Raw genomic sequence first — 25093 nt, 5'->3', positions numbered from 1 at the left:
GATGCCTGCCGTTGCTTGCTAGCTTACAGCTGATGTACAGTACAGTGTTCTGGCTGTTTTTCCCTCTGTTTTTGTTGCGAATAAACTAATGATAAACAAATGATCCTGGGATCAAACTCACGAGTAACGTGCATCACAACGCATGTTTCTCTCAACCTCTCTGTTTGCCTGACCGAGGTGCAGCCCGCCATCTGTCTCCATCACACACAGGGTCACAGGCTGCTGTGTTTAGCTTTCTTAACCCAATGCTTTTAATTCTATAATCTTTGTGTGCTCTTCTCACGTGAGGCCCTGTATAGTCAGTACCCTTCTCCCAACCAGTCCTACGCCCCTGGCGAGAAGTTTCCCAAGTAGGCCCGTGAGAAAAATGACTGAATGGAGGGTCTGAGGACAGAGGAGGCCGTTCACTGCACGGATTGTGAAACCCACTGAGGCAATGTCATCGGGACTTTTTGGCTTTAGAAAACAAATTTGACCTGATAACTGTGAATATAATTAGCCAGAACCAAAATAAAGAATTCCATCTGTAGTTGTCCATCTGCTCTCAATGTTCTTGCTGTTTGAACACTAACAGATAGTGATAAAAGCAAAATTAAATGTCCTAACTGTAAACACATCCATGCAAAACGTCAGAAGTAAAAGCTCACAGAAAATTTCAGGCAATTCCACAGCACAGCGTGCAAACATAGGTTCAGATTATGTTTCTCTAATGTTAGTAGTTGCAAACAAATCCATCTGCCTGCAGTCGTGAGTAAATATTTGGCATGAGAAGACTGAAAGTGTTTAGTCACACATATCACCCTCTGACAACGGGGCATCAACCTGTTGAAAATATAAATATTCATCTGGAAGTGGACTTGTGGTTTTGGATGAAAGAGAAAAATCGACGGTCATTGTCGTGACTCTTCTTTCGGGATAATAATTCAAAATTTTGAGTTTTAGTGCCAAAATCATTTTCAAGGAAAACTTAATACGCTACATTCATGATGTGCGTGACAGATCTGCAAACTATCAGCTGTGGTTTTGTATCTCACGGTCTTCAAGAGGAGATTCTTCATAGGAGCCAGACAAACAAGCACAAGGACAAACATCACATGGTCAGTGTAAAAGCTGAAGCCATCACACACAGCTACAGCACTCAGTATCAGACAATAACAAGTACTGAGAGTTGAACTGTGCAGAGTGCAGTGCTGCAGGCGACGTGTGAGGTGTGCTAGCTGTGCTCTTTGTCGGCAAACCTCACCTGGAAGCGGCTAGCTAGATAGCTGTCTTCTCCTCTGGCACCACTGGCAGATTCACATTGCAAAGCTAACAGTTATAGGCCCCTTGGTATTACCATCACTGAGAACCTATCTCAGTCATCACACATCACCACCCTGGTTAAAAAAGCACAGAAAAGGCTCTACTTCCTATGAAAAACTTAAGAAGGCCAAATTCTGGAGCAAGATTCTCGTCAACTTTTACAGAGGAGCGATAGAAAGCATCCTGACTGGAAACATCACAGACTGGCATGGTTCGTGCTCGGCCCAGGGCAGGAAGGCTCTACAGCAGGTGACGAAAACCACCCAGAACATCACTGGTACCATCTACAGAGCATCAGTGAAGTGAGACGTCTGCACGGAGCCCAAAGGTTACTAAAAGACGACACCCAACCCAGCCACAGTCTGTTCATCCTGCTGCTGTCTGGCAAAAGATACAGAAGTATCCACTGGCGTACCACCAGACACCAGACAAGTGTGTAACTTAGTGTGGTCGTCAGTGTTATTCATCACTCATGGCACGACAAAAGATGTCAGTGGAAACTGCCGTATGATGAGGAAAATCATCTTGATCTAGGAAAGAAATCGAAGAGCTCACGGAGCGACTCAGAAGTGCAACAACTAAAAACAAATATGAAGATGTATTTCAATAGAAAATATATTAAAAAAAAGACTTATAGAATGTATTTAATTTGTAATCACTGTAAATTTATGGTTCAACATTTTGGGAAATACACCGTTCACTTTCCTTTCAAGAGTAAATGAGTAACACCATTCTCATGTCTGAATGATAAATATGAAGCGGTTAGCACAATTTAGCACAAAGACAGTAAACAATCAGCCTGGGTCGGTCCAAATGTAATAAAATCCAACCACCTGCACCTCTAAAGCTCACTTATTAACTCGTTGTTGGGTGAAATTACATTTTTCTATTTTTGACCAGGACTAGTAACTTTTTTGAAGCTAAGCTAACCAGCTGCTCAGGCAACTCTTGGAAAGAAAGTGAATAAGCGCATTTTGCAAAATGTCAAAACTCTTCTTTTAAATGGGTAATGTTAAACCTTTGGCCATCACAGTAATGCATCTTCATAAAAAACATAATCAAAAAGCAAAATGCAGATGAGCGAGCAGGTGAATAAACAGTAGAATGAGAAAAAAGTAATGGGGACTGCCGCATTTATTTTATTTTCTCAACATACATAAAACCATATGTGCGCCGTAGCCAAAAATGCTTGTATTTACAAAAAAGAAATCAATATACACAAAAGAATTATAATACAACAAAAGAGAAATAAATCCTTCGGTAATCCTTACAACAACAGAACAAGTACGAACAAAACGCATTTTTTGACACCTTGTAAAGTTTTTGTGCAGATATTCTTTTATTACAAGGAAATAAAGTGTTTATATATTACAAAACTCAGATGCACATCAAATATGCAAGCTGCGGCACACATTCTCTGGGTGTATGAGGGTAAAAAAAACACAAGCTTTCTGAAGAATCATCAATGAAACCTTGTTTTACTCACTACACCTTTTCTTACCTTCAGTGCAATAAATGTATCTATCAAACACTAATTACAAATGGAACTTAAGTAAGTCTGTCATCTTTGTAGGTTTTTTTTTTCCTTTTCCTGGTGAGCAAACGTATGGTGTGTGATTTACAAAGGAAGTGGGCCATTGACCTTTATCAACAAAATCCAAACTTTTGTAGTGTTTCCATCCAAAGCCTGACGGACTGGTGTAACGTGTTGCCTAAAAACTCGGCAAAAAAACTCTCAACCCATCTCAAAACAAAACGCTGCTGTAGAAGTAGTGACCGCATCCTCCTGTGACGAACAGTGTATCTAATAGGAACAACTGATGCTGGGAACAGATTCAACCACATTTCAAATGTTTGTCACAGACTGTCAGAGCAGCAAATTCGGTTTGAGCACCTGAGTTCTTTCCAGAAACCAATTATCAACAGCAGGTTTGAGAAGCAACACAGAGCTACAAGAGAACGTGTCTAGTCACAGAGGATATGGGGGTGGGTGTGTGTCATAGTGATGATACTGAAGGTGGCAATTCCCTTTTGAGCATTGAAATTTCTGCCAAAACAATGACACTGTAAAGTAATGCATTATAACATATACTACAAATATATATTATAACATATTACACATGCCTACAGAGGGGAATTCTGGTATCTTTAAACCTGGGCCCTAAATTTACATGTTTTGGTGCGCAAGTGATTCTTACTAACCCAAAGTGTTAGAATCAGTCCAGTAGATCGGCTCAGCTGGCCGTAGCTGTAACGTAATTCAACGAAACGTCAAAGTTATGTCCACTGAAAGTCCTGCTAATACTTAACTTTTGAGAGTTTCTAGTCTTTCTAGTTATAAAAATGATCTTTTTCTTGAACAACAAAGTCTCTCTGTAGGAATCGTTTCTGTGTTGTCGGCAGCAAGAACAGACACAACTTTGACAGTCGGAGGTTCCCCAAAGGATTATGTTGTAGCTATTTGCGTGCTGAGGCCATCTACTGGACCCATTCAAAAACTTTTGCTAAGTATGAATTACTTACACACCAAAACATGAAAATATCAGGCCCAGATTTAATGTGTAAACTGAAATTAAAGTACTATCCAACCTTGGCTTTTTAGGATTCCAGTTACTAACAGTGATTTATGATGCGTAATCTGGTGATCTTATGTTTTCTGACAGTACACTGTCAAGGAAAAAGAAGAAAACAAAACTGGTCAGCACTCCTTGTTGATGCTGAATGACTCCAAACTCCTGAAACTGCTCCCTGACTGGCACTACACCTCTGTTTAAGAACATAACACGTGTATAAATCATGTGTTGGAAAAAAAAAAACCATGCAAAACCTGTAAACGTCCCAAATTGTAGAGAGCTTGTATATTCAGAAAGGCGTCCGAGTCTGATGGTAGACAATCATGTGCTGAGCTGGAGCTCCAGTTCACTGTTCTTGGTCTAAAATACTTTCTCCAGGGGCTGTTTGCAAAATTGAAGGATCCTGTGGACCGCTGTCGAGGATCTGCAAAGATTTATTACTATCCGGTATAGACTTTGCTGCTTGACAAATATGGCATTTGTTAACATTTTGCATGTGTTGTTCACCTTCAACAACTTGAGAGCAAAGAAAAAGGGAAAGAGAAACAATACTTGAAGCCAACAGCAGCTAGTTTGATGACCAGTCTTCATGTAAAATATTATTTAGACTGTCCATGTCCTCCAGGCTGGAAGAAATGCTGAAATAAATTATTTTTTATGCTGACGTGTATACGTTTATTCTTGCATGTGTGTACATGGACTGTGTGTGTCTGTTGACTCTCGTTGCTGTGCCAGTTATTTATCCCAGCAGCAGCCCAGACAAGGCGTTCAGGTCTCTCATGTAGGGGTTGTCGTCGAGGATGCGGTCGATCCGCTGCTTCTGGTCGGGGAAGATGTCGTACAGCTTTCGTTTCAGCTCTGACGTCTCTCCCGGCGACCGCTGTGGAGGGGGAGAGGGCGAGGGGGAAGGGGAACGGCGGGGCGGGTGCCATTCGGGAGGACCAGAGTGGGGCCAGTGTGAAGTAGGGTGGGCCATCATAGAGGGCGGTGGCCAGGGCATGGTAGCGGGAGTCCGAGGAGCCGAGTGGACGGCCTGGACGTAAACTGGCTGCTGCTGCTGGGAGGACTGCCGTAAGTCTGGGAGCCTCAAAGGGGGAGGGGTGACTGGAGCCCTCCTGACATGCAGAATCAGAGAATAAAGAGAGAGAGAGTGTGAAAGGATGTGATGGAGAACGTTCAAGGTGATTTACTTATCGATATACAACACAGGTCTGCACAACAAAATGAAAGTTTGTAAACTTCTTCTACACAAACACAGAACATATATAAAGTTATTTATTTACATTTTTATATCACAACGTAGTGCATATAACTTCATTTTTAAAGTTCCACCTGTCCTCCCCTCGTTTCAGCAATAAAGCCAAAAAAATAACAGTTGAGAAAACAAAAATGCAGCAAAATGTGAAAGAGCTACTGGCTGCTGCATCTGCATGCGCTGCCGTTGCCATAGCATGTGCAAACAGGCAACATTTGCTGCAACACAAGTCCAAACAGTAGTTCAACATGTATTAAGTCATGGCAATAGTTTCCTCTGGGCCTGAACCTTACATACATCTTCAGGCAAAACATACCTTTTGTCTTTACGCAGGAACATGTCTAGATGAGGTCCGTCTCTCCCCAGAGGGTCGTCAGGAATCATGAAGTGGTCCTCCACAAAAGTAAACTGAAGCAACCTTTAAATGAAAAGGAGGCAAATATGTCTATTTCATGAAGTGAAATGTGATTTCTCTTTGATTTATAATATTTCTGAACAACAAATACCAAGTTTGAATTCTATCACACAGAGTATAGCATTATAAGGTCACACATAGGTCGAACCATAAACGGGGCTAAAGACTGTGGAACATCCTCACACACAAAACTACCAAAGTCTCCCTTTACTCTCTGTATTAGAAACCTTTGAAAGAAAACCTTCCAAACTTTATTTGTATTTCTTAAGACAGTGGTTCACAAACTTTTTCGGCTGGGCCCCCTTTTGTAGATAACAATATTTTCAAGCCCCTCAAGCGATACAAAAACACTTCTTCTGCTTGCAAACTCCTATAAAATGTATTTTGAACATTGTCGGTAATTAAATAGAACTGCAACTTCAGTGGGACATTGTTCTATAGTTATATAGTTTAATGAAGTTGTTGTGGTTTTAATCATTATTTAAATTGATAGGATTATATATTTTATTCTCTGGATTCTTTCTCTGGACGATAATTTCATTTAAAATCAAATAAAAATCAATCTTCTTTTTCATGAGCATCAGTTTTACACATTAGAAGTTGAACAATGCTCCTGATTCTGCCCCCACTTTTTTCCTTGTGAATGTGAATTTGTCCTTCAGGTTCTGTTAGTTTGTTCTTCCTTTTAAGCACAAGATAATTGATAAATGGAAATAAAGTGGCAGTAAATAAAAATTACATCCTTAACATGCGTCATCCAGCTGCCTTAGTGGACTTTCCCAGTATCATGTTAGGTAGGTAATGGAACGTCCAACTAAATGACTCACTGAGCTGTGTACACATAACACACAATCACCTCTCTTGAATGATCTTGCGCCAGGTGTCCGAGGTGTCGACAAAGTCCCTCAGGTTGTCATTGGTTACGATGATCCCGTCTGTTTTTTCTGCGAGGTGGAGCAGGAACCTGACAGGGAGAGAGAAAGAGCAAGATTGGGCACAAGACTTTCCCCGAGTTAAAAGGGTCAGACGCAGGGTCCACAGAGGGGGATCCACCAGTGGAGCGACACTTTGTGTGCTGAGTCAGCAGTTACGGTCATATTCTAAAAATCATAATAAACCAGACGTCTGTTAGATCTGTCCACTGCTGAGTCAGCTTACTCATCTCCGTTATGAAAATCTAGTATGACTATAGGTGATGATGGGTAGGCTGAGAGTAAAGGACACATTGTTCCATATTTGCATAGTTAGAGGTAAGTTCATAATGGAACCAAAATGCCCAGAGATGACCGAGTGGTTCAATCCCCGACTCTGAGGAAGCATGTGTTTCCCCACTGCTCCACTCTGGCTGCATTCTAACTGCCGTCTCAAAATAAAACATGTAGGGTTGGCGTATACTCACTGTGTCTGGTTTAATTAAAGCTGTGTGTGTGTGTGTGTGTGTGTGTGTGTGTGTGTGTGTGTGTGTGTGTGTGTGTACCTGTCATCATGTGAGGATATCCTCTGGCCACAGACCTCTCTGGAGGGAGTGAAGGAGAGCAGTCTCAGGTCTTCTAGCTGGTTTAGGAAATGTTGTTCTGTGATGAAAGAAAAGAAAGATTACATGTATAATACTAGTTATATTACTAGTTTTCATTCCCAGGACTCCTGAAGTGGGAACTTTAAACTATATTGCCACTTTAAACCAGCTACAGCAACATGTAAAATAATTTAATAGTTAGCAGAACTCCCTGTGCACACATGCAACAAATAACGTGAAGATCAAAATTAACCAACGCACAATAAAATGACTTTACTGTTAATTCATCAGGCGTGACAATGCTTTTAGCCTGTGCAAGCAAACCTGAAGAAGCTACAGGTGAAACTCATTGTTCACACCTTATAAATTCACAGTGTGCAGTAGTTAATTTAGATCATGTAAAAGTATGTATTAGAACAGACTGGTACCTGGACATTACATTTGAAATGAAAGCATGGACAGTGTGTGTAAAAAGCTCTACACCCTCTGTATACACACTCAAACATGCTTAAAGCTGAAAGTCTGCTCTTTAACCTGCTAGTCGCAGTTTCTTTACGAATCCAATGTGCTACAGTAGAAAGACAAGACAATGTAAAACATCAGCGTTCTTGTTCTTGAAGACTGCCCTGTAAACACCTGCACATGTGTACCTGTTGTGAGCCGGTCTCTCTTCTGACGCCACTGAGGGACAAAGACTGTGATCTCCCTGTGACCCCGCCTCCAAAACGTCTCCACGGCCAGCGCTATTCCTCGACAGGAGAAGAACCGATGAAGACCGTGACTGGAGGGATGGGGACAAAATGAAGACAGACAGTGAAAATCATGGCGTAAGATTGACAACGCTACAGTTTACATTGTCTGAATCATAGAGGTCTATAACTGATAAAAATGGTAGAGATGTGGTTTAAGTACTCATGTAAGAAGCTAAATAAGGAAGGAAAACCACAAAAAACAACAATTAAGAGGAACTTAGGCCCAGAAGACTAGCATATAAAGGCACCGTAAGTTTGTAGTGCTACAGCAATCTTATTACTTTACATAGAAATGACTCTAATGGGCTCCACAAAGTGAGGCATGCAGAGTTTAAATTTTGGTAAAAGAAAGCACTTGTGTTGTTCGTACTTATGTTGGCAGATGCTATGAGCTGAGGTGTCAGAATCCCTACATACTAGATCACAACAAGAAATATCACAACTCAATATTGTTCAAACATTTTGTTTAAAAGCACCACTCTTCTTTACTCTGTGGCCCAACAGGAAAATGACTTCTCTGATCTACCGTTGGTGTCATTAATGAGATAGGAAAGCATCAGACAATCATTTTAGATTATAATAATATGTATAAACTGAAATAACATCATGAAAATAAAAATTAAATAATATGTAAGCTAGTGTGTGACTCAGATGTCTTCTACCAGGCAGTTATTATAAATAAACATTGTGATTGGTCTCTATATGAATCGGCAGTCAAACACACCATCAGCTGACTCAGTTTGGTGTTGACGTGCATGGTCTGTTTGCACACGTCAGTCAGCTGTAAAGCAACAAATGGGTAGCTAGGCCAGAAAACCACACAACAAACCCAACAACAAACACCAACAGAGATGAGAAACTCCCTGAGAGCAGCCAGCCTCACCGAACAGGAAGCTGGCTGCTGCTGCATGCCGCAGGCCCGACGCACAAGTGACATCCTCGGAAATGGTTTATTTTTAAGTGTTTTGTGGATTATTTATTTTTATCAGTGCATTTTGGTTATTTATGTAATGGGTTAAAGTAAATGCCTCAGAACCTTTCCACTGATCATCACCTCAGGGTAAACACAGAAGACATCTGTTTTACGAACAGTGATAACCATTCAACTTATTTTTATGTTGGAGAAATCATCTAGTGAACAGGATTATTTGGAGAAATATTTCACTCTGTGTCTCAAATCTCAAAGTAGAGCTGCAATACATGAAGAAGAGTAATGTAACCATTTGGCTGCCACAATACTCGGTTTCCTTCACAGGAGTGTCACATTATCATTGTGATGGACTACAGCTCTAGACTAAATTGCCAACTTGATTTGTGAATGAAAAAAGACTGCAGCTGCAAACTGATGTTCTCAGAGCGATAAAACTCTACTAAATGGTCAAATTGTTAAACGTATGAATGGAGCCTCTGTTCATTCTTTTTCCTTGTCATGTGAATTTCTGTCACTTATGTCTCTACTGGTAACTTCCTTGTGCACTGGGCTTCTTATCTTGATCAGCAATCTGGCCTCACATGAGCTGTGGTAAACAGTTTGTGTGGCTGCTTCTTACACTCAGTGGCATAGCACTTAATATTTAGCAGGTCACTGGCAAAGTGATGTAGGTCCGGCCAAACAACAACAACAAAAAATAAAAGGTTTCATGGGACCCCTGGCACACATAGTGACGCAATAAGCTAAAAGTAGTTACACCTGATGAGGTAGAAAAATAAATGATCCGCAAACAGTATCGGCCTCAACTTGAATCTATATTACAACAGCTAGCAACAATATTTCATGTTGATGATGAATGAGAATGAGTGAGAAGACAGAGTCACTCTTCCTAATAAAACAAGAAGAAGATTGTGGAAGTGAATGGAAATTTTCCATGATGTAATTTGATATTGCTCAGGCTACAGGGTCTGACAGGACTCACTGTCCTTGTATTTGCGTAGTGTGCGTACATATTACAAACTTGCTTTTGGTGCCATGGTATTACAACAGAGACATTCAAATACAAGGTAGAGAACACACAGACAGACAGACAGACAGACAGAAAGACAGACAGACAGACCTTCGTTCAGACCTGCAATTCAAACCCAAGGGAAGTTCCACCGACTGTTGAAAGAGAAAGTGATGAATGACATCACAGCAGGAAGAGATTACACAACCAGTAAAATCACCGTGGATACCTGAACGTAACCTGACCAGGGAAAACCTCCACACCTCAGTAGAAACAGTGTACATGACCTAATAACCTCCTTCAGGATCATGACATATTCTGATCCACAAACCTGCACAGGGGACGGTATCATCAACAAGCAGTGATGGAATGTACCAAAGTACATTTGCTCAAGTACATTTGCTCTGAGTACAGTTTTAAGGTTCATGTACTACTTGAGTACTTCCATTATCTGCTACTTTATACTGCAACTTCACTACATTTTGGAGGCACAAATGTCAGTTTTTACTCCACTGCAGTTATTTGAAAACTTTAGCTACAGTTACTTTGCAGATTGCAAGCTGCATCAGAGCCAAGGGAGCACATTTTAAAATTAATTCATTTTAATCAGCCATCAGATAAAAACAACACTCTCATTAACTGATCAATTATGGCATTTTATTCTCAATAAATATAAAATAACAAAAAGAAAACAAAACACTAAGAACAATTATATTTACAGATCGAGGTAAAAATTTTAAAATACTTTGTGGTCTTGTCTGTATTCTTACAAAACTTGAGGAAGTATGCAGTGCTGTCAACACATTTTTATGTGTGTTTGTCTCTATTCACATTACCTAATGAAACCAATACTGATGAACAGTCATTCATCCTGTATGAAAGATGTCGAGTCAGAGGTGACTGTAGGCTACTACTCTGTTTGGGCAAACTTCTGGTAAGGAGGGATTCAGGGGAAAAAAGGCGGAAGAATGGAAGTGAGACAGAACGTGAACGGAAGTGATTGCAAAAGTGAGAAGTCAAGATAAGGTCATCCAGGATGAACAGTGAGACGACACAGCGTACAGAGAGAAAGAAAAACTGCACTTCATCCTCCCTTGTATGACACGTCGCTCCTTGTCGTTTCTGCTTTATCCAGTAATTGTGCAACATACAGATTTTTACTAGAAAATGCCTTTCTTCTGAAAAACACCCCCATACTACACACCCACTCATCGATATCATACGGTCAAAACTGCTTATACACTGCTGGGCACACTTACACTCACGCACAAAAGTGATGAGTAACAACATTACGTGAAAGTGTGGGTGAAGTTTTGGTGCGCCTACACAAAAGGAGTTGTAGCTGCGACCTACGCACCTTACCAGATGGTTTGTTTAGTTTGAGGGAATGAGTGTGTGTGAGAGTGTGTGTAACTGATGATGATAGCATGTTGATGGGAAGGGTGATGGCTTAGTGTGCAAAAAGGAAAAATGTGGTGCAGGTACTTTAGGTGTGAAATTACAATTGTCATTACAGGAGCTACAACTCTCTGTTTTTACACTCAATCCAGTAAGAAATGCTGCATGTGAGCCGGAAGATATAGCAATGTCCTTTGATGTTCGCTTATACACTTTTATCACCTTTTACTAGGTAGCCATAGAGCCCCCTTTTGTACTCACTCATAGAAACCAGCCACCTTAAATACACCTATGTTTTCATCAAGACCTATACATTATTCACTGGGAAATTCAAGAAAAACATTCCAAAACACCCAATGTTATCTTTCAATGTTAAAGAAAGTGAGAAAACATTCCTGGATGTGTCCCTCTACCCACACCAAAAAGTAAGTTGAGTCTATTCTGGGCCAAGACCCATCCTCCATCCGAGTTTTGTGGCTATCCATTCAGTTATTTTTGTGTAATCCTGCTGACAAACCAACCAACCAACACAGGTGAGAACATAACCTCCTTGGCGGAGGTAAAAATATCATCTTCCTGATCAGAGCAAAGTAACTTGCTAGTAATGGGTAAAGCCTTCTTAACAAGTGCAGGTACACCTGAGTCTATAGCAGTCTGCAGCCACTCTGGAGGTTATTATGTGTTTTGTATGTTGCCCTCAAGCCAGAGTGTCGTAGACTGTTTCCTAACGATTTTTACAGTTGATAGATGTTCAGTTTCATAGATATCCAGGTTCTCTTCCTGCTTTTTAAACAGGTCAAGAGCTGGCCCAGTTTTGAATCAATTTTAGTTCAAGTGTAAAAATACAAATAAATAAACATTATTACTGTAAATAATTCTGGCATGTAAATATTTCACATATAATCTGGTTTAATTTTTTCCATTTTACATATATAAATTGTGTCTCCAATTTAGGAAATTGAGTCTAAAAGTACTAGAAGTGACACGAATATCCTCTGAGCTGAGCTAATGTTATGTGCACTGCAGGCGCGCAAAAATAAAACATAAAATCCCCCGACCAAAAGCCACAATGCTGTCAGACTGACAGCCGATCAAGAAATGTGATAAGAGCCAAGCACGCAGATGAGAGATTTTGAAACCGATTTGAAACTTGGGGACAGCACTTCGCTCTCTTTGAGCTGCCGAGTCTCAAAAATCATAGAGACATAATTTGACCATTTGCTTGGCTCTAAGTCGGTAGATTTGATGTGCATCTGAAGGATTTTTCTTTGGCTAAACCCTTGGATACGCATTTTCTACCACTGGAAGGTTTCTCAGTTATGCAACACTTCAATGACATTAAATACATTTCTTTAAATCATTTAAAAACATTTTTTGGAAGAATAATTTGTGTGGATAGTCCTTCCTGGTATGAAAAGGCCAGATTTTTCTACTTAAATGTCCTTCTCATACGTCAAAGTAAGGACAGATCCCGCATTATGAGAGCACAGTGCTTTTGGGCAAAGAAGCCAAGACCATTTTGGTTATTATTTGCTTATGTGTGTGTGTGTGAGATGCAGACTCACGCCATAGCAACGTTGCTGCCATCTATGATGATATGTCTGAGCTCCTGACGTCCCGGCTCATTTGGCAGCTTCAGAGTGTAGGGAGTCCTGAGTGACTGATGGAAACGAGCCAAACCAGTCACCGGGGGCGGCGGGGGGTCGTTTGCAGGAGGAGTCCTTGCTCCGATCCCGTGAAACCCTGTGTGGCCGATGGTCTGATAAGCAGAGGCTGAGGGCCGGGGGATTGGCTGAGCCGACTGAGGAGGACGACAAAATATACATTTGTAAAATAACAGAAAGACAAGAAGGTGATTTATGAAATAATTCAGCACCCATCCAAGTCCTCACAATGAGCGGGCACATTTACGATCATATCAAAATTAGTGCGAGTTTGGAGCTGACTGGCAAAACAAAACAAGTTTTTTGACATAATAAAATAAACATTGCAGTACAACTTTTTACTTTTCCTACAATTGATTAAGTTTAAGTATAAAAGTTGGTCAAACAAATTGAAAACCTTTCTGCCTACAGAAATAATGCTACTTACTTGTTCAACTGAAAATAACTTATGTCAAATAAAATCAGTTGGTTAACACTAGCTCATCTCTTCAAATTAACAGAAATATTACCTCATTTTGTGTCGTTATTAATCAGGCTCATCCTGATGTAAAACTGATTCGTTTACCTAATGACTCATCATTAGCATTACAAGCTAAAGCTGACTCATTGTGAAATAATATAATGAGCAGCTCTTTGTTGGCTGCATTTCCCGATATTCAGGAAATTCCCAAATCCAGCAGCAAGCTAGGAAACTAATCCTGTTAACCCAACATGATTAGTATATCCCCTCCAGACATAATTTCAGACGTTTCACATACTCTGCTCTCGCTTTGACTAATTATTGTGTATGTAGTTAAATTAAGTTAAACTATCTTTTTAAAAAAATCCAAAACGTCATTTTTAACTACAAATGTTTAACTGCAGGACACAAGATGTCCTACTTCACTGACATGAGTGGAGGGGGACTTTGAGGTAATACCTACACTGGGCGTAGAAGCTAAGGAGGAGGTGGTGGCTGTCAACCACTGAGGCGTGCTGCGCAGCGCTGTCACACTCTCAACTTTGACTGATCCTCCCAATGTCTGTGTCCCTCCTCTCGACAGGTAGTCCCTCTGTGAGACACCGCCCCCGCCCCGTGCCAAGTAGTCTGTTCTGGATCCTGACTGGGTGTCCAGGTGTGCCACTGTCATCATCCGGGGCGTCCTGCTATCTGCTGTTTTGGTATTCATGGGGATGACATCATCGTCATCATCAATGTTAATAACCTCGTAGTTTCCTGCTCCTCCCTGAGCACTCGAACTCCTCTTGATAGTGATGGCCTGAAATGAGATTTGATATGATTTTTGTTATTTGGGGAGATAAACTGCATGAATTACAGTGAATTCTGCAGTCTGGATTGATAATATTAACTCGAAAATTACATTTTCAACATCATACATTGTTGATACACCATAAAGATACGTCTTAATCAGTAAGAAATCAATGCCTTATAATTATGACCATATTTAATGCATATTGTCAAACCATAAGTGAGATGATTTAATGGTAAATTTGAGGGCAGCTGGAGGAGCCAAAATGAGCAATAAAACAAGACAACAGTATGTGCTGTCATAACAAAAACAATTTCTAAGATCCAGCGAGATGAGTCATGAGATATGAAGCAATTTATTGGAAATGATTTAAGATGAAGAGATCAGAGTGAAGATAGAAGATAAAATGGGTAGAGGAAGACTTTGAAGAAAACATTTAAAATGTGTCATGATGCGAGATGAAGGAAAATCGTGGTGAAGTATTTCATATCATATTATCTGATGTGTTTTATAATGCAAAGAGCAACTTATTCTACATCTACAGTGTATTCCAGTGATTTCAAACATTCAAACTCACACATGCTAAAAGAGCCAGGAACTTAGACATGGACATTTGATCCATGGGGCTAGATTAAAATTGGGTGTTTTATCAAAGAAATAGGACGCAACAGTCTCTCTGTGATGGTGGTGTACCTGCTGAGTGCTGGTCTCGCTGCCGCTGCACTGCCTGCGGTGGCCCAGACCATTACTACTGCCTCTGAGCTGGTTAGGCTTAATGTTCTCTTTAGACCTGGCTGGGTCTACCAATGCTCTGCTCCGCTCACGCTCCTTCTCCATGAATCGAGAAACTGTAGAGGAGGCGGACGACGACGACGACGACGACGAGGGAGTGTCTGAGGAGCGCACAGAGTTCAATCGTCTTTCTCTTTCATTTCCTTTTGACCCCTCTTCACAACGCTTGGTTTCCTCCACGATTTTCTCCAGAACAAGGAAGGTATCCTCTGTCTGTCCTGTCTCCTTGACAACGCGTTCCACCACTTCCTGCTGGTAACCCATGGTTCTATAGAAATTGAGTTTCAACAAATGCTTTAGTAAGACAAGGCGGAAGTACAGTGAGGTGATAAGAGAGGTGTTAAAGGATAGGTTTACAATTTCTCATTGCTGTCTAAAAACAATACTCACATGCCCATATGTGCACTGAAGGAGTTGGAGGTGGCTGTTATTGCTACTATTGTCCATACTTTCAATGCGTTTTCAATGTAAGAGATGGGGGCAGGTCCAAAGTAAAAACACTGTACATATGTAATTGTGCTCTAAATTTAACCAAGCTAATATGAGGTTCAGGCAGCCTGAAATAAAAAAAAAAAACAAGCGACTATTTTCTGAAGTTATGCTTTTCTACGGGGAAAGAAAATGTCATTCTTCAAAGACATCATCATAGGATTGACTAACTCAGTCTGTTGAAGCCTCGTATTAGCTTCAGCTGAACATCAGAATGTATTTTTGCACAAAATGAAGACCGTAGATTATGCCCCTCAACTCTTACATTGAAATCACATTAATCTAAGTCTTTCTATGTAAATATGGAGATATGTGCACTCAGCCTGACTTGAAAAATGTAAACGTATCATTTAACACACAGGATAAAAAAGAACAATAAGTTCATCGTTTATCGTTAAAGGGGCAATATGTGAGAATTGGCCACCTGTCGAATTAATTCCCAAAACAAATAGGGGGCACCATATCACCAGAGTTACCCCTAGTTGCTGCTCACTGTAGCTGTTGTTAGCTAGTTAGCTCAGTTAGTCATACAGCTAGTAGTCTGGAATGGGAGCTCAGAAGCACCAGGGAAGTGTTTATACAGTTAGCACTAGAGCTTTGGTACAGGATTGGCCGCCGTTAGCTGCTTAGCAACTTCAGTAGATAGCTCCGCAACACAATACGTAGTCATCATAACATCAAAACTGCCATTTCTTCATATTATGTTGATAAGTTTAGTTAATTTTTACCTTAAATCTTACACACTGCAGCTTAAATCTAAAAGCGTTTAGGACCTGATACAAAACCATGAATAGAAAAGAACAAACATGGTCAACCTGCCCATGTTCTACTCTTCCTTAAGTATAGCCCTAATGTGATAATGAATTGCGTTGCATATTCAAACTTTTATGAGCTTTACCTGAAGAAATTGACCAGGCAGCGGAGGTTGGTTTCTGGGCTGACTGCCTCCCCGTTGTCTGAGATGCCTTCACTGGAGTCCAACATGATTGGACCTACTACTGTGTTTGCTTTAGCTGAAGAGGACAGGGACGATGAAGCAGAGGGCGTTTTGGATCTACAGCTGCTACTGCTCCCCCGGCCCTCTCTGTCCCTCTGTCGCTCCCTCTCTCTCGCTCTCTCGGGGGACTCGTCCCTCCGCTCCAGAGAGTACTGTCTCTTTGTGTCCCGAGTCTCGCTCTCAGATGAGCGCCGCTTGTGTGATGGCCGAGTGCCGTTGAGCAGGATGGCTTCAGGGCCGAGGGCTATCCCTCCTCCCGCTTTACCTCCTCCGCCAACAGACGCTGCTCCGGGCCCTTTCTCCTCAAAGCTGGTGTCCAAGATGCGGTTGGAGAGCTCCGTCACAGGGGTGCTACTCTGCGAGCGGTCCTGGTCGACCTCCACCATGCTGGGATGCAGCGTCTGGTTGAGCTGGACCTGGGAGAGGAAATACATGACAATCAAATTAATCATCACAGTTAAGAAAGTACAGTAAAAAAAGTCCCCTCATATAAAAACACTTGCAATGGTCATGGTTTATATTGCACTTCCCTCTGTGCACTACATGGTTCTCCTTACAAAAACCAGAGCTCCAGTTCAAAAAGATCCATGAAATATTCTTATTCACTGCGCAGCTGCCAAAATGCCCTGACTTGCTCTGAATTAGAACAGCTGCCAAATGCACAATATTAACACTTGGACAGCAACACAAAGAAGCTTTTATAAACATTTGACATAATCAATTTACACTGAAGGGTTTGAAACTTCTAAAATGCAAGTCAAATTAAATCAATTGTCGCAGCATTTTCAGAACTAAAAGAGACACAACAAAAACTGCACACCATTATAAGATCATACGTTTATGTGAGAAGCCTGAAAAATATGTCACTGTGTAAGAACAATAGTTTGATGACAAGGAGGAATGCTCACGTTTCTCAAAAGCTCAGACAGCCTTATATTTATACACGCTGTGATGTATAATTTGTACATGTTTACTAACCCTGAGATCAGGCTAAAACAAAGATAAAACAATGTCAGCTGTCAAAAATACACATCACAAGCTTTGTTTGCTCTCGGAAATGTTTAGTTCTGGAGATGAGAGCTTTCTGTCGAGGAGGAACAATACAAACCTGCATTGTTGTGACTAATATAAAAGTATCCTGCAGCCAAGGACAAACAGGCCTTCACAGCAGTGGCGTAGGCAGACACAACATTTGGACAGGCCTGTAAAAAAAACTATATAGGCTTAGGTATTTTGTTTTGTTTCCATGATCAGCCCGCTATCCCAAACCTACTAAGGTGATCTGGAAGAAAAACAAAAGCCACCTTAAGCATAATATCTATTTTTTCCCCCCGATATTAGTGCCAGATCATGAACACAGGCTTCCCATAATAGGCTTCAATATACACTTGGCAGGCGAAACTGTGATAAGAGTAAAAAATGACAGCTGGGATGTCACAACATCAAGCAGCTTACTTCACATGTCCCCAAACAAACAGAAATGTATGAACTTTACCGTTTTAAATGCAAAGCCAACAATTTGTGTAAACAAATTATTCTCACAAACAAATGGAGACAAACAATACAACAATCCTAAAACTCCATGGCCACAGCTGGCACAAGGCACTGTTTTATTTGACCGTGGGTGGTTTGTGGGGCAGAGCTGCCAGCTTACATCACAAGGCACAGACATGGAGTTAAACACATAGATGATTTCTTTGTTGGGTCTACTTTGAATCTGGTGTCCACATTACTATTCCACATCACTGTAGCTCCTGATTCTTCATGACTTCACTAATTTGGTTGCAACAACAGTCAGTCAGCTTCACTGGTGCTCTTCACTACTGTGAGGCAGTGACATCCAAGTTCCTTATGCCATGTTAGGCCATCAGCCCCTCTCTGAGCTTGACTGGCTGAGTTATCTCTGAACTTCATGAAGTCAATCTTGAGGTTTTCAATCTGACTAATGCAGTCAGTTAAAGATAAGATTGAAGACTGAAGTCCTCTTGCTGTTAAATCTGAAAATAAGACCTTTGCTGGTCTGAACCGGATGTAAGAGAGCATCAGCTTAGGCTGACCACCTTGTTCTGAAAGTGCCCTTACTGAGTGGTCCAGATTTTGAACTCCAGTATGCATCAATTCATTAATTCCAACTTCAGACACTGTAGCTCAGGGACTCAAACATCTCTGTTGGCACCAGTCATTAATGTGTGCAACTGATTAACAGTGTCAAAAAGTGCTTACATGGCCTGGGACTTGACCTGCTGTGCACAAGACTAAGTTAAGGTGCTGATAGTTGCAGTGTACATAAAACTGTATCTTAAAAAGTCTGTCTGAAAATAGTGGGCACCCCTCCTCTATTTCCTGACAGAACAAAAGCACTGTCAAAGCAGAAACCCATGGGTCCAGTAGCTTAAGCACTTTGAGAATCCTCTGTGAAATTTCCTCTGCTGACATGTCAGCGGTTTTCACAAACCCATCAGCCCTCTCTTTTATTACTTCATCATTTATGTAGCAAACACACACGTCAACCAGTTCAAGCTTTAGACTCATGTTTGTGTCTGCCTTTATCTTCTGTTACGATTAAGTGGCTCATGAAAGTGGCATTTTGAGGGAGCTGTGAAGGCTGGTTCTTGACTTCAGGGTCATATTTCGTAATGAACTAAAACAAATCAAAAAAGTTCCCTGCCTTTTAGAGCCTCCTCTGTTTCTGTGTCCTTTGAGTTGGATGTCTTGTTGGCCACTCAGCATATCAATATCCAATGCCACTTTAACATGATGACAGTTTTCCTCTTAAAAAACTTTATTCCTAGCATCACCATGAATCTGGTTAAATACAGTGTCATGACTGGCACATGGCCTAAGCTTCTAATTTTGATGGAGCAGTCACATGTTGTTTTTAAGGGTTAGGGCAGGACACCTACCCTATTAAAACTTTAAATCTCAGAGGCCATTGTAAAAAATCCACTTAGAGGTTATAATCCAAATAACCCAGTAGATATATTTTACAGTTTTCCAAATTTGCTCCAATTTTTTTTTATTCAAAAGGTACTATAAGGAGATCAAGTTCCAGCTGGACACATTGGTTACGCTGTGCTGTAATAAATCACATAGAAAAAGTTATACACTGACCAGGGACGATGTGTTTGTGGTAGTGGGGCTATGAGCCAGTCCCAGTAGCTCTTCCTTCAGGGCACTGGGCAGCAGAAGAAGCTCCATAGTGTACTTATCATCCCTTTCCTCCACAAAGGACTTGAACGCTCGTTTCACTGCAGGCTCTCTGTCACTCGGTAGACTTCGCTTCTCCTGGAACACACACGTCATGCTTTACTGTATTTTTTTTTGTTTTAAATAGGGTGGGACTAATGACTGAGTTATTTTTGATCAATCTGCTATTAAACTTGTTTATTAAATAATAAATAATTTGATCTATTAATAAAAATTGATTTATCTTAATATCTGAGAAGCTGGAACCAGCTAGTTTTGGTATGTCTGTAAAATATAAATCTTAAATGATACATTTGTGGCCGATTAATTTGCTGTAAAATGAACTATCCACAATCAAAAAAGTGTTTAATATGCTTAAGAAAATATTCAAAATGCATCTTACAGATGTACAGAACGTTGAGGAGCCTAGGTGACTGAAAAGACCCTCGTCTCTAAACCTCTGCTAGAGTGAACTACTGTTACAGATTTTAAGTTTATCCTACCTGGAAGAGTGCTACAAATTGCTGAACTCTGCTCTGGGCCATCACTACAGGCTCGGCCCGGCCCAACAGCCGCAGGCGGCCTGGCTCGGGCACCACGACTTCGGCACTTGTGTCCCGTATGAGCCTGTCGAGGAAGAGGCCCCGAGCACCAGCAAAAATACAGTGCATGTCCACAGGGTACCGCTCTTCTTTCTGCAGTTCAGGGTCGCAGAGTCCTCGAACATATTCCTGCAAGACAAGGAGATAAATAATCTCTTATTGCATTTTATCATATACAATGAGAAATGCTTTTTGCAGCTTGAAAAACTTATTTTGAGAATAGTAAGAAATGGATGTGGCCTTTTGAAAAAGCACAAAAGCACACAGTAGCTAGTAAAATTGATCTGGTAAAGGCCAAACAGAACTCTCCAGAGTCCTACAGTGCAACAATTTGAGTGACACATGCTCCTAAAATGTGATTTTGTTGTATTCAGATCGAAGCACATTCAGCAAAAAGAATAAATACATTTATTTTTGAGGGCTCTCTTAGTTCAGAAACACACACGCACGCACGCCCCCTGATGTAGAGCAGTAGAGCTGACACGTGTTGAAACCAAACACTTGTCATTGATTCAGGGAATGTCCTGGCTATGGGAAATGTTCGGATGAATCAGCTGCAGGTGGTTGCGGTAACTTCCTTACAGATACCGTGTCACATTTCTTTAATGTGTAAACAAAAATACTGAGTGTAAAATGACTCGACAATGACACAGTGTCACAGAGTGAAACAAATGGCAGACTTCCAGACTCTTGAATGCAGTATCCAAACTGTTGAAGCTGTAGTGCTATAGAGATGTCCTGGCTGACTGATCTTGTTCTCCATATGCAAGACATGTCTGTTTGGTACAGACCTGATTAATGTCACATCATCATCATCATCATGATTTTAATATTTTTTTCAGTGGAAATGAAAATTGTGACGCAAAAATGATCAGTCAGACCGATCACGAATCATATAATCACATAATTATCTGTCAAAATAATCGCAATATGATTATTTAAACCATAATTTGCATATTTGCTTATCAACAATACTGAATTCTACCTTACTAGTATTATTAAAAATATAATATATGTTACGTCTATATTAAGTTTAATGTCTGTCAGGACATGTTATTTTGTGAAATAATAATAAAAACCCCTTCTGTGTATTTTTGGACCTCACTGCTTTCCAGAGATCCAGTGTCGCCTGTGTGACATCAGTCAGTTGGCAGTTGGCCGCTTTGCATTTTTGGTATTACAGCAAATGGAAGGGCTTTAATCAGTGGGCCATAGACTCAAACATCATTGTGTTTCCTCATTCAGCGATAGATAGTGACTTAACAGATATTTATTTACATGAAAATCTTTATTACTTTGAGATTATTACTTCACGCATCATTGTAATTGATAGTCATGGTAAAATGTGTAATATGCATTATAAAGTGAAACAGTTATATTTTCTGAGATACTGACATACAGAGAAATCTAACACTGTTATAACCTGGGTATAGTGATGTGACTGATTGGGGAGAAGCCAATTTGACAACATACTTTCTATTTGAGTGATGCTACATTAAACATAGGGGACTCAAGGACCTAAAAGCTACTTGCATCACTCACTGTGACCAACACTCCCCCTGTGTAGCCAAAGCCTAAATACATTATAAAGCAAAAGATGACATATTCAGGTGTAAGACAGAAATGCTTGCCTGCTAGCCTTTCATTAGTCTTCAGTAAAACTATTTACAGTTACAAGCTGTATTGCCTTTCTTTAAATCAGGCAGACAACTTTACATGTCGGACTTGCTGATGTTGTGAGAAGCAGCTGAAAGAGAAACCATCAGGACTTTTTTTCACATCACGTGCAGCATTTTTCTCTCATGAAACAACCTTACAGTAAATGCTGTTATGGGAATTATGGCAGTGATTTCCCAAACTAGGAGAAGCACTAATATAACGTGGAATGGTCTTGAAGGAAGGCATTTATGACTCCTGTGTTCTCCCTATCGTGACTTGAACGAGCTAACAGTGAAATTACCACTTCCACAACACATTCTCGGTTGATCGACAGAGCTTGGAACAGCTGGTTACAGGAGGAGCAACTTACGCACAAAAGAGAGACTCATGACACAGGATGCAGAAGTGTGAATGATGAATGGGAAATCACACAGGAATAAATAAATGCTGCAGATGTTGACAGCCATTTTGCAAATAGTTTAAAAATGTAGGGCAAGATCTCTATATGCATCTCCTTTCAAACCGATGGCTGTGTTACAAGTTGACTTGTGTGTAAGATGATGTGATTGAGTCACACAGAGCATTGTTTACTTGTTTTGCTGTCACACTGTCCCACAGATTTAGCTAAATTGGATTTTTCACCTAAAGTAATCCTAAGAGCTTTGAAGCAATTTGAGAAGGTACACAGACAAATTAAAATAAAAAGCTTTAGTTTCATGATGATTTAATTAAAAATGAAGTGTATGATAAACAAATAAAGACATAAAGGAATGTGGCTAAATACAGGACTACAAGAAAGATGACTATTGGAATCACAAGCTCATAATGTACAATTCTATGCTAAATCAACAACAACAAAACTTCCCATGGGGACATCCCCAGCACCCAAAATCCAACAAAATGGAAGTTGCCAGTAAATATTAATTCGAAAGTAAGAGTTGCATAACAGATACTAGTGTGACATACTGTCTGTATGTATACATCTTCGCAATGTAAGAAATTCTACGATGATTGAGAAAGCAAAAGAATCTTACAGTATGGTGTAACATCTGTGCATGCACCTCTAAAATGGCAAAATACCATTTAAATAGGCATGCACGATTAGTGGGAATGATCATTTTAGCATCACAATTTTCATTTACGCTGAAAAAACTATTTAATTCATAATAATGAGACATTTGTTGGGGTCTGTACCAAACAAACACGTTTTCTTACATCTGGAGAACAAGATTAGTAGGTCAGGGCACCTCTGGTAGCACCACAGTACTTTGTTATTCTGCTGTTAAACACATTTTACCTACATCAAAAAACTGCAGCTTCTTGCAGGTTGGATATTGCATTCGGCCATATTGCGATTTCGATAACATTCAGCTCAATTGTGTAGCCAAAATTTTCCAAAATGCGGATTATCATGTACGATAGGGACAAACACAAACTACAGCTGTAAACACTGCACACAACTGAACTTTAAACTATTTAGTTCCTGTCACTTCCAGCTTTGTCATTATCATAAAATAATTCACGTTAATGATCCAAAATGTTTTATCCGGTTTCAGTTGTCTATTAAAATGATTTTTTTTCAACTTTACTCTTCCGCCTTGTGCTGTTCTTTAGATTGCCTAGTAATGTAGCTGTCTGAGCTCACCTAACTTAAAACACCCACAGCATATAAACATCATGAACTGACAAAACTAATTTGGAGAATGAAATGTCTATGACAGGTGTCGATAATATCTTTTGGTGGCCAGTGACAACTCTCATGAGACAATAAATTGACAAAATCAAATGTCATGACATTTTGGACCACAATGTCAGTGGTGTGGTGATAATTTGGTAAGGCTATGACTACTTTTACTTTCATAGAGTATCTGATCTGGTCTGACCTGATCTGAAGTTAGGAGTGGGTGATATTTTGTCTGAGATAACCCTGTTTGAACTGCGTTGTGGGGGTTTAGATTCATTTCTTTTCTGACTTGAACAAAGTTAATAATTTGTGGTGTAGCCTTTAAAGTCAACGAAAACACAAACACAACAGACACATGATGTTCTATCCCAGCTCTGATGTTATGTTAGATATGATAATGAGATGGCTGATTAAACAGACTGGTGCTAATCACAGCACACTGATCCACCTGTTCATCAGTCACACGGTGCGGTACTGCCCGCGTGGTCGTTACTGGATATCTTATACTTAAATAAAAACTCAAAAACAACAGTGTCAGAGTGAAATGCTGTCTTATCTATACAAAACGCAAGTGAAACAGTAAAACAAGACCTCACCTTTGCCTTCGACACATCTTCTCTGTTTCCTTTGAGCTGCAGCCATATCTGCCGTGATGTTTTGCTACCGTGCGGCTGTCCCGTGTGGTCCAACAGACCGATAATGGTGAACGTTACTTTAAAAACCTGCTCCACTCGAGGCTTGGCACATTTCAGCTCCTCTTCTTTATCCTCCAGCACTGTAAACTCGTCCACAGTAGGGGCCTCCAGCTGCTGCCTGCCGCCTGACGCAGGGAGCCTGCTGGTCGGCTGCTCCGGGCACGCTAGCTCGGTGACTCGTCTCATCCCGAGGAGGGGCCGCGTTGTTGACATTCCGCCTCTCAGTCTGACGGTCGCTCCTGACGACGACGTCTCAATATTCAGACCCGTCGGCGCTGTTAGGAGCCTTTGGCGTTTTCATGGTCTGTTTTGGTTTGTACAACACAGGAACGAAGCGACGTTTACAGTGTCTAACGACATGAACACAGAGGTAGAGCTAGCTTAAGAACTCGGAAGCCCCGAGTGACGTATCCGGAAAGTCCCAGTGATTGCGTCATCAAAGCTGGACGGCATCTATGCGTGCTCCTCACGGTGAGTGCAAGATGCTAATCTGTCGAAGTGTTGTGAAAACAAACTATCAAAACAACACGCGGAGTGACCTATATTCCTACGACATCAAATTCGTAGATGAAGATGCTGTTAGATTACTGTGTTAATTTTGTAAAACCACCGATACGTATTTCTGCTGCGTCTAAAATGTCAGAATATGAGCAGCTAATGGCAGCTTGGTTGAATAGGGTTAGGGTTAGCTGTGTTGACCCTGCACTGAAAGCTTATTTTGGGACCATGTCTTGTTGAGGGACTCTTTGAATATGTAGTTTGCAGAGCTTTACTACTTTGGGTTATATTGCGCTCACATGATACATATGCCTAATTAAATGGTGTATAATGAAGTTACTATAAACAAAATATGTGCTTTTTGTAGCACAGTTCTGGACATGATGGAAACATTGTTTGAAGTTTTTATTTGATATCCTGAGTAGG

At 40.6% G+C, this 25093-nt stretch overlaps 1 protein-coding gene across 1 annotated transcript; it reads right to left on the bottom strand.

Annotated features, from left to right (window-relative positions):
* Positions 1 to 2418: 2418 nt before the first annotated feature.
* On the bottom strand, positions 2419 to 24577 carry n4bp1 (nedd4 binding protein 1). Its single transcript, XM_084363404.1, has 12 exons — positions 24071 to 24577; positions 20033 to 20260; positions 19455 to 19628; positions 16245 to 16759; positions 14759 to 15125; positions 13739 to 14074; positions 12717 to 12952; positions 7712 to 7842; positions 7023 to 7119; positions 6402 to 6509; positions 5447 to 5548; positions 2419 to 4990 (listed from the first exon to the last, which is right to left on the bottom strand). The coding sequence occupies exons 1-12, from the start codon at positions 24380 to 24382 to the stop codon at positions 4615 to 4617; spliced, it is 2982 nt and encodes a 993-aa protein (XP_084219530.1). The 5' UTR covers positions 24383 to 24577; the 3' UTR covers positions 2419 to 4614.
* Between the last annotated feature and the right edge of the window lie 516 nt (positions 24578 to 25093).

This window comes from Pagrus pagrus, assembly GCF_965226575.1.
Source record: "Pagrus pagrus genome assembly, chromosome: 10".
Lineage (NCBI taxonomy): Eukaryota > Metazoa > Chordata > Actinopteri > Spariformes > Sparidae > Pagrus > Pagrus pagrus.
Note: the sequence above shows the minus strand (reverse complement) of the source record. Positions and strands in the feature narration are given on the sequence as shown.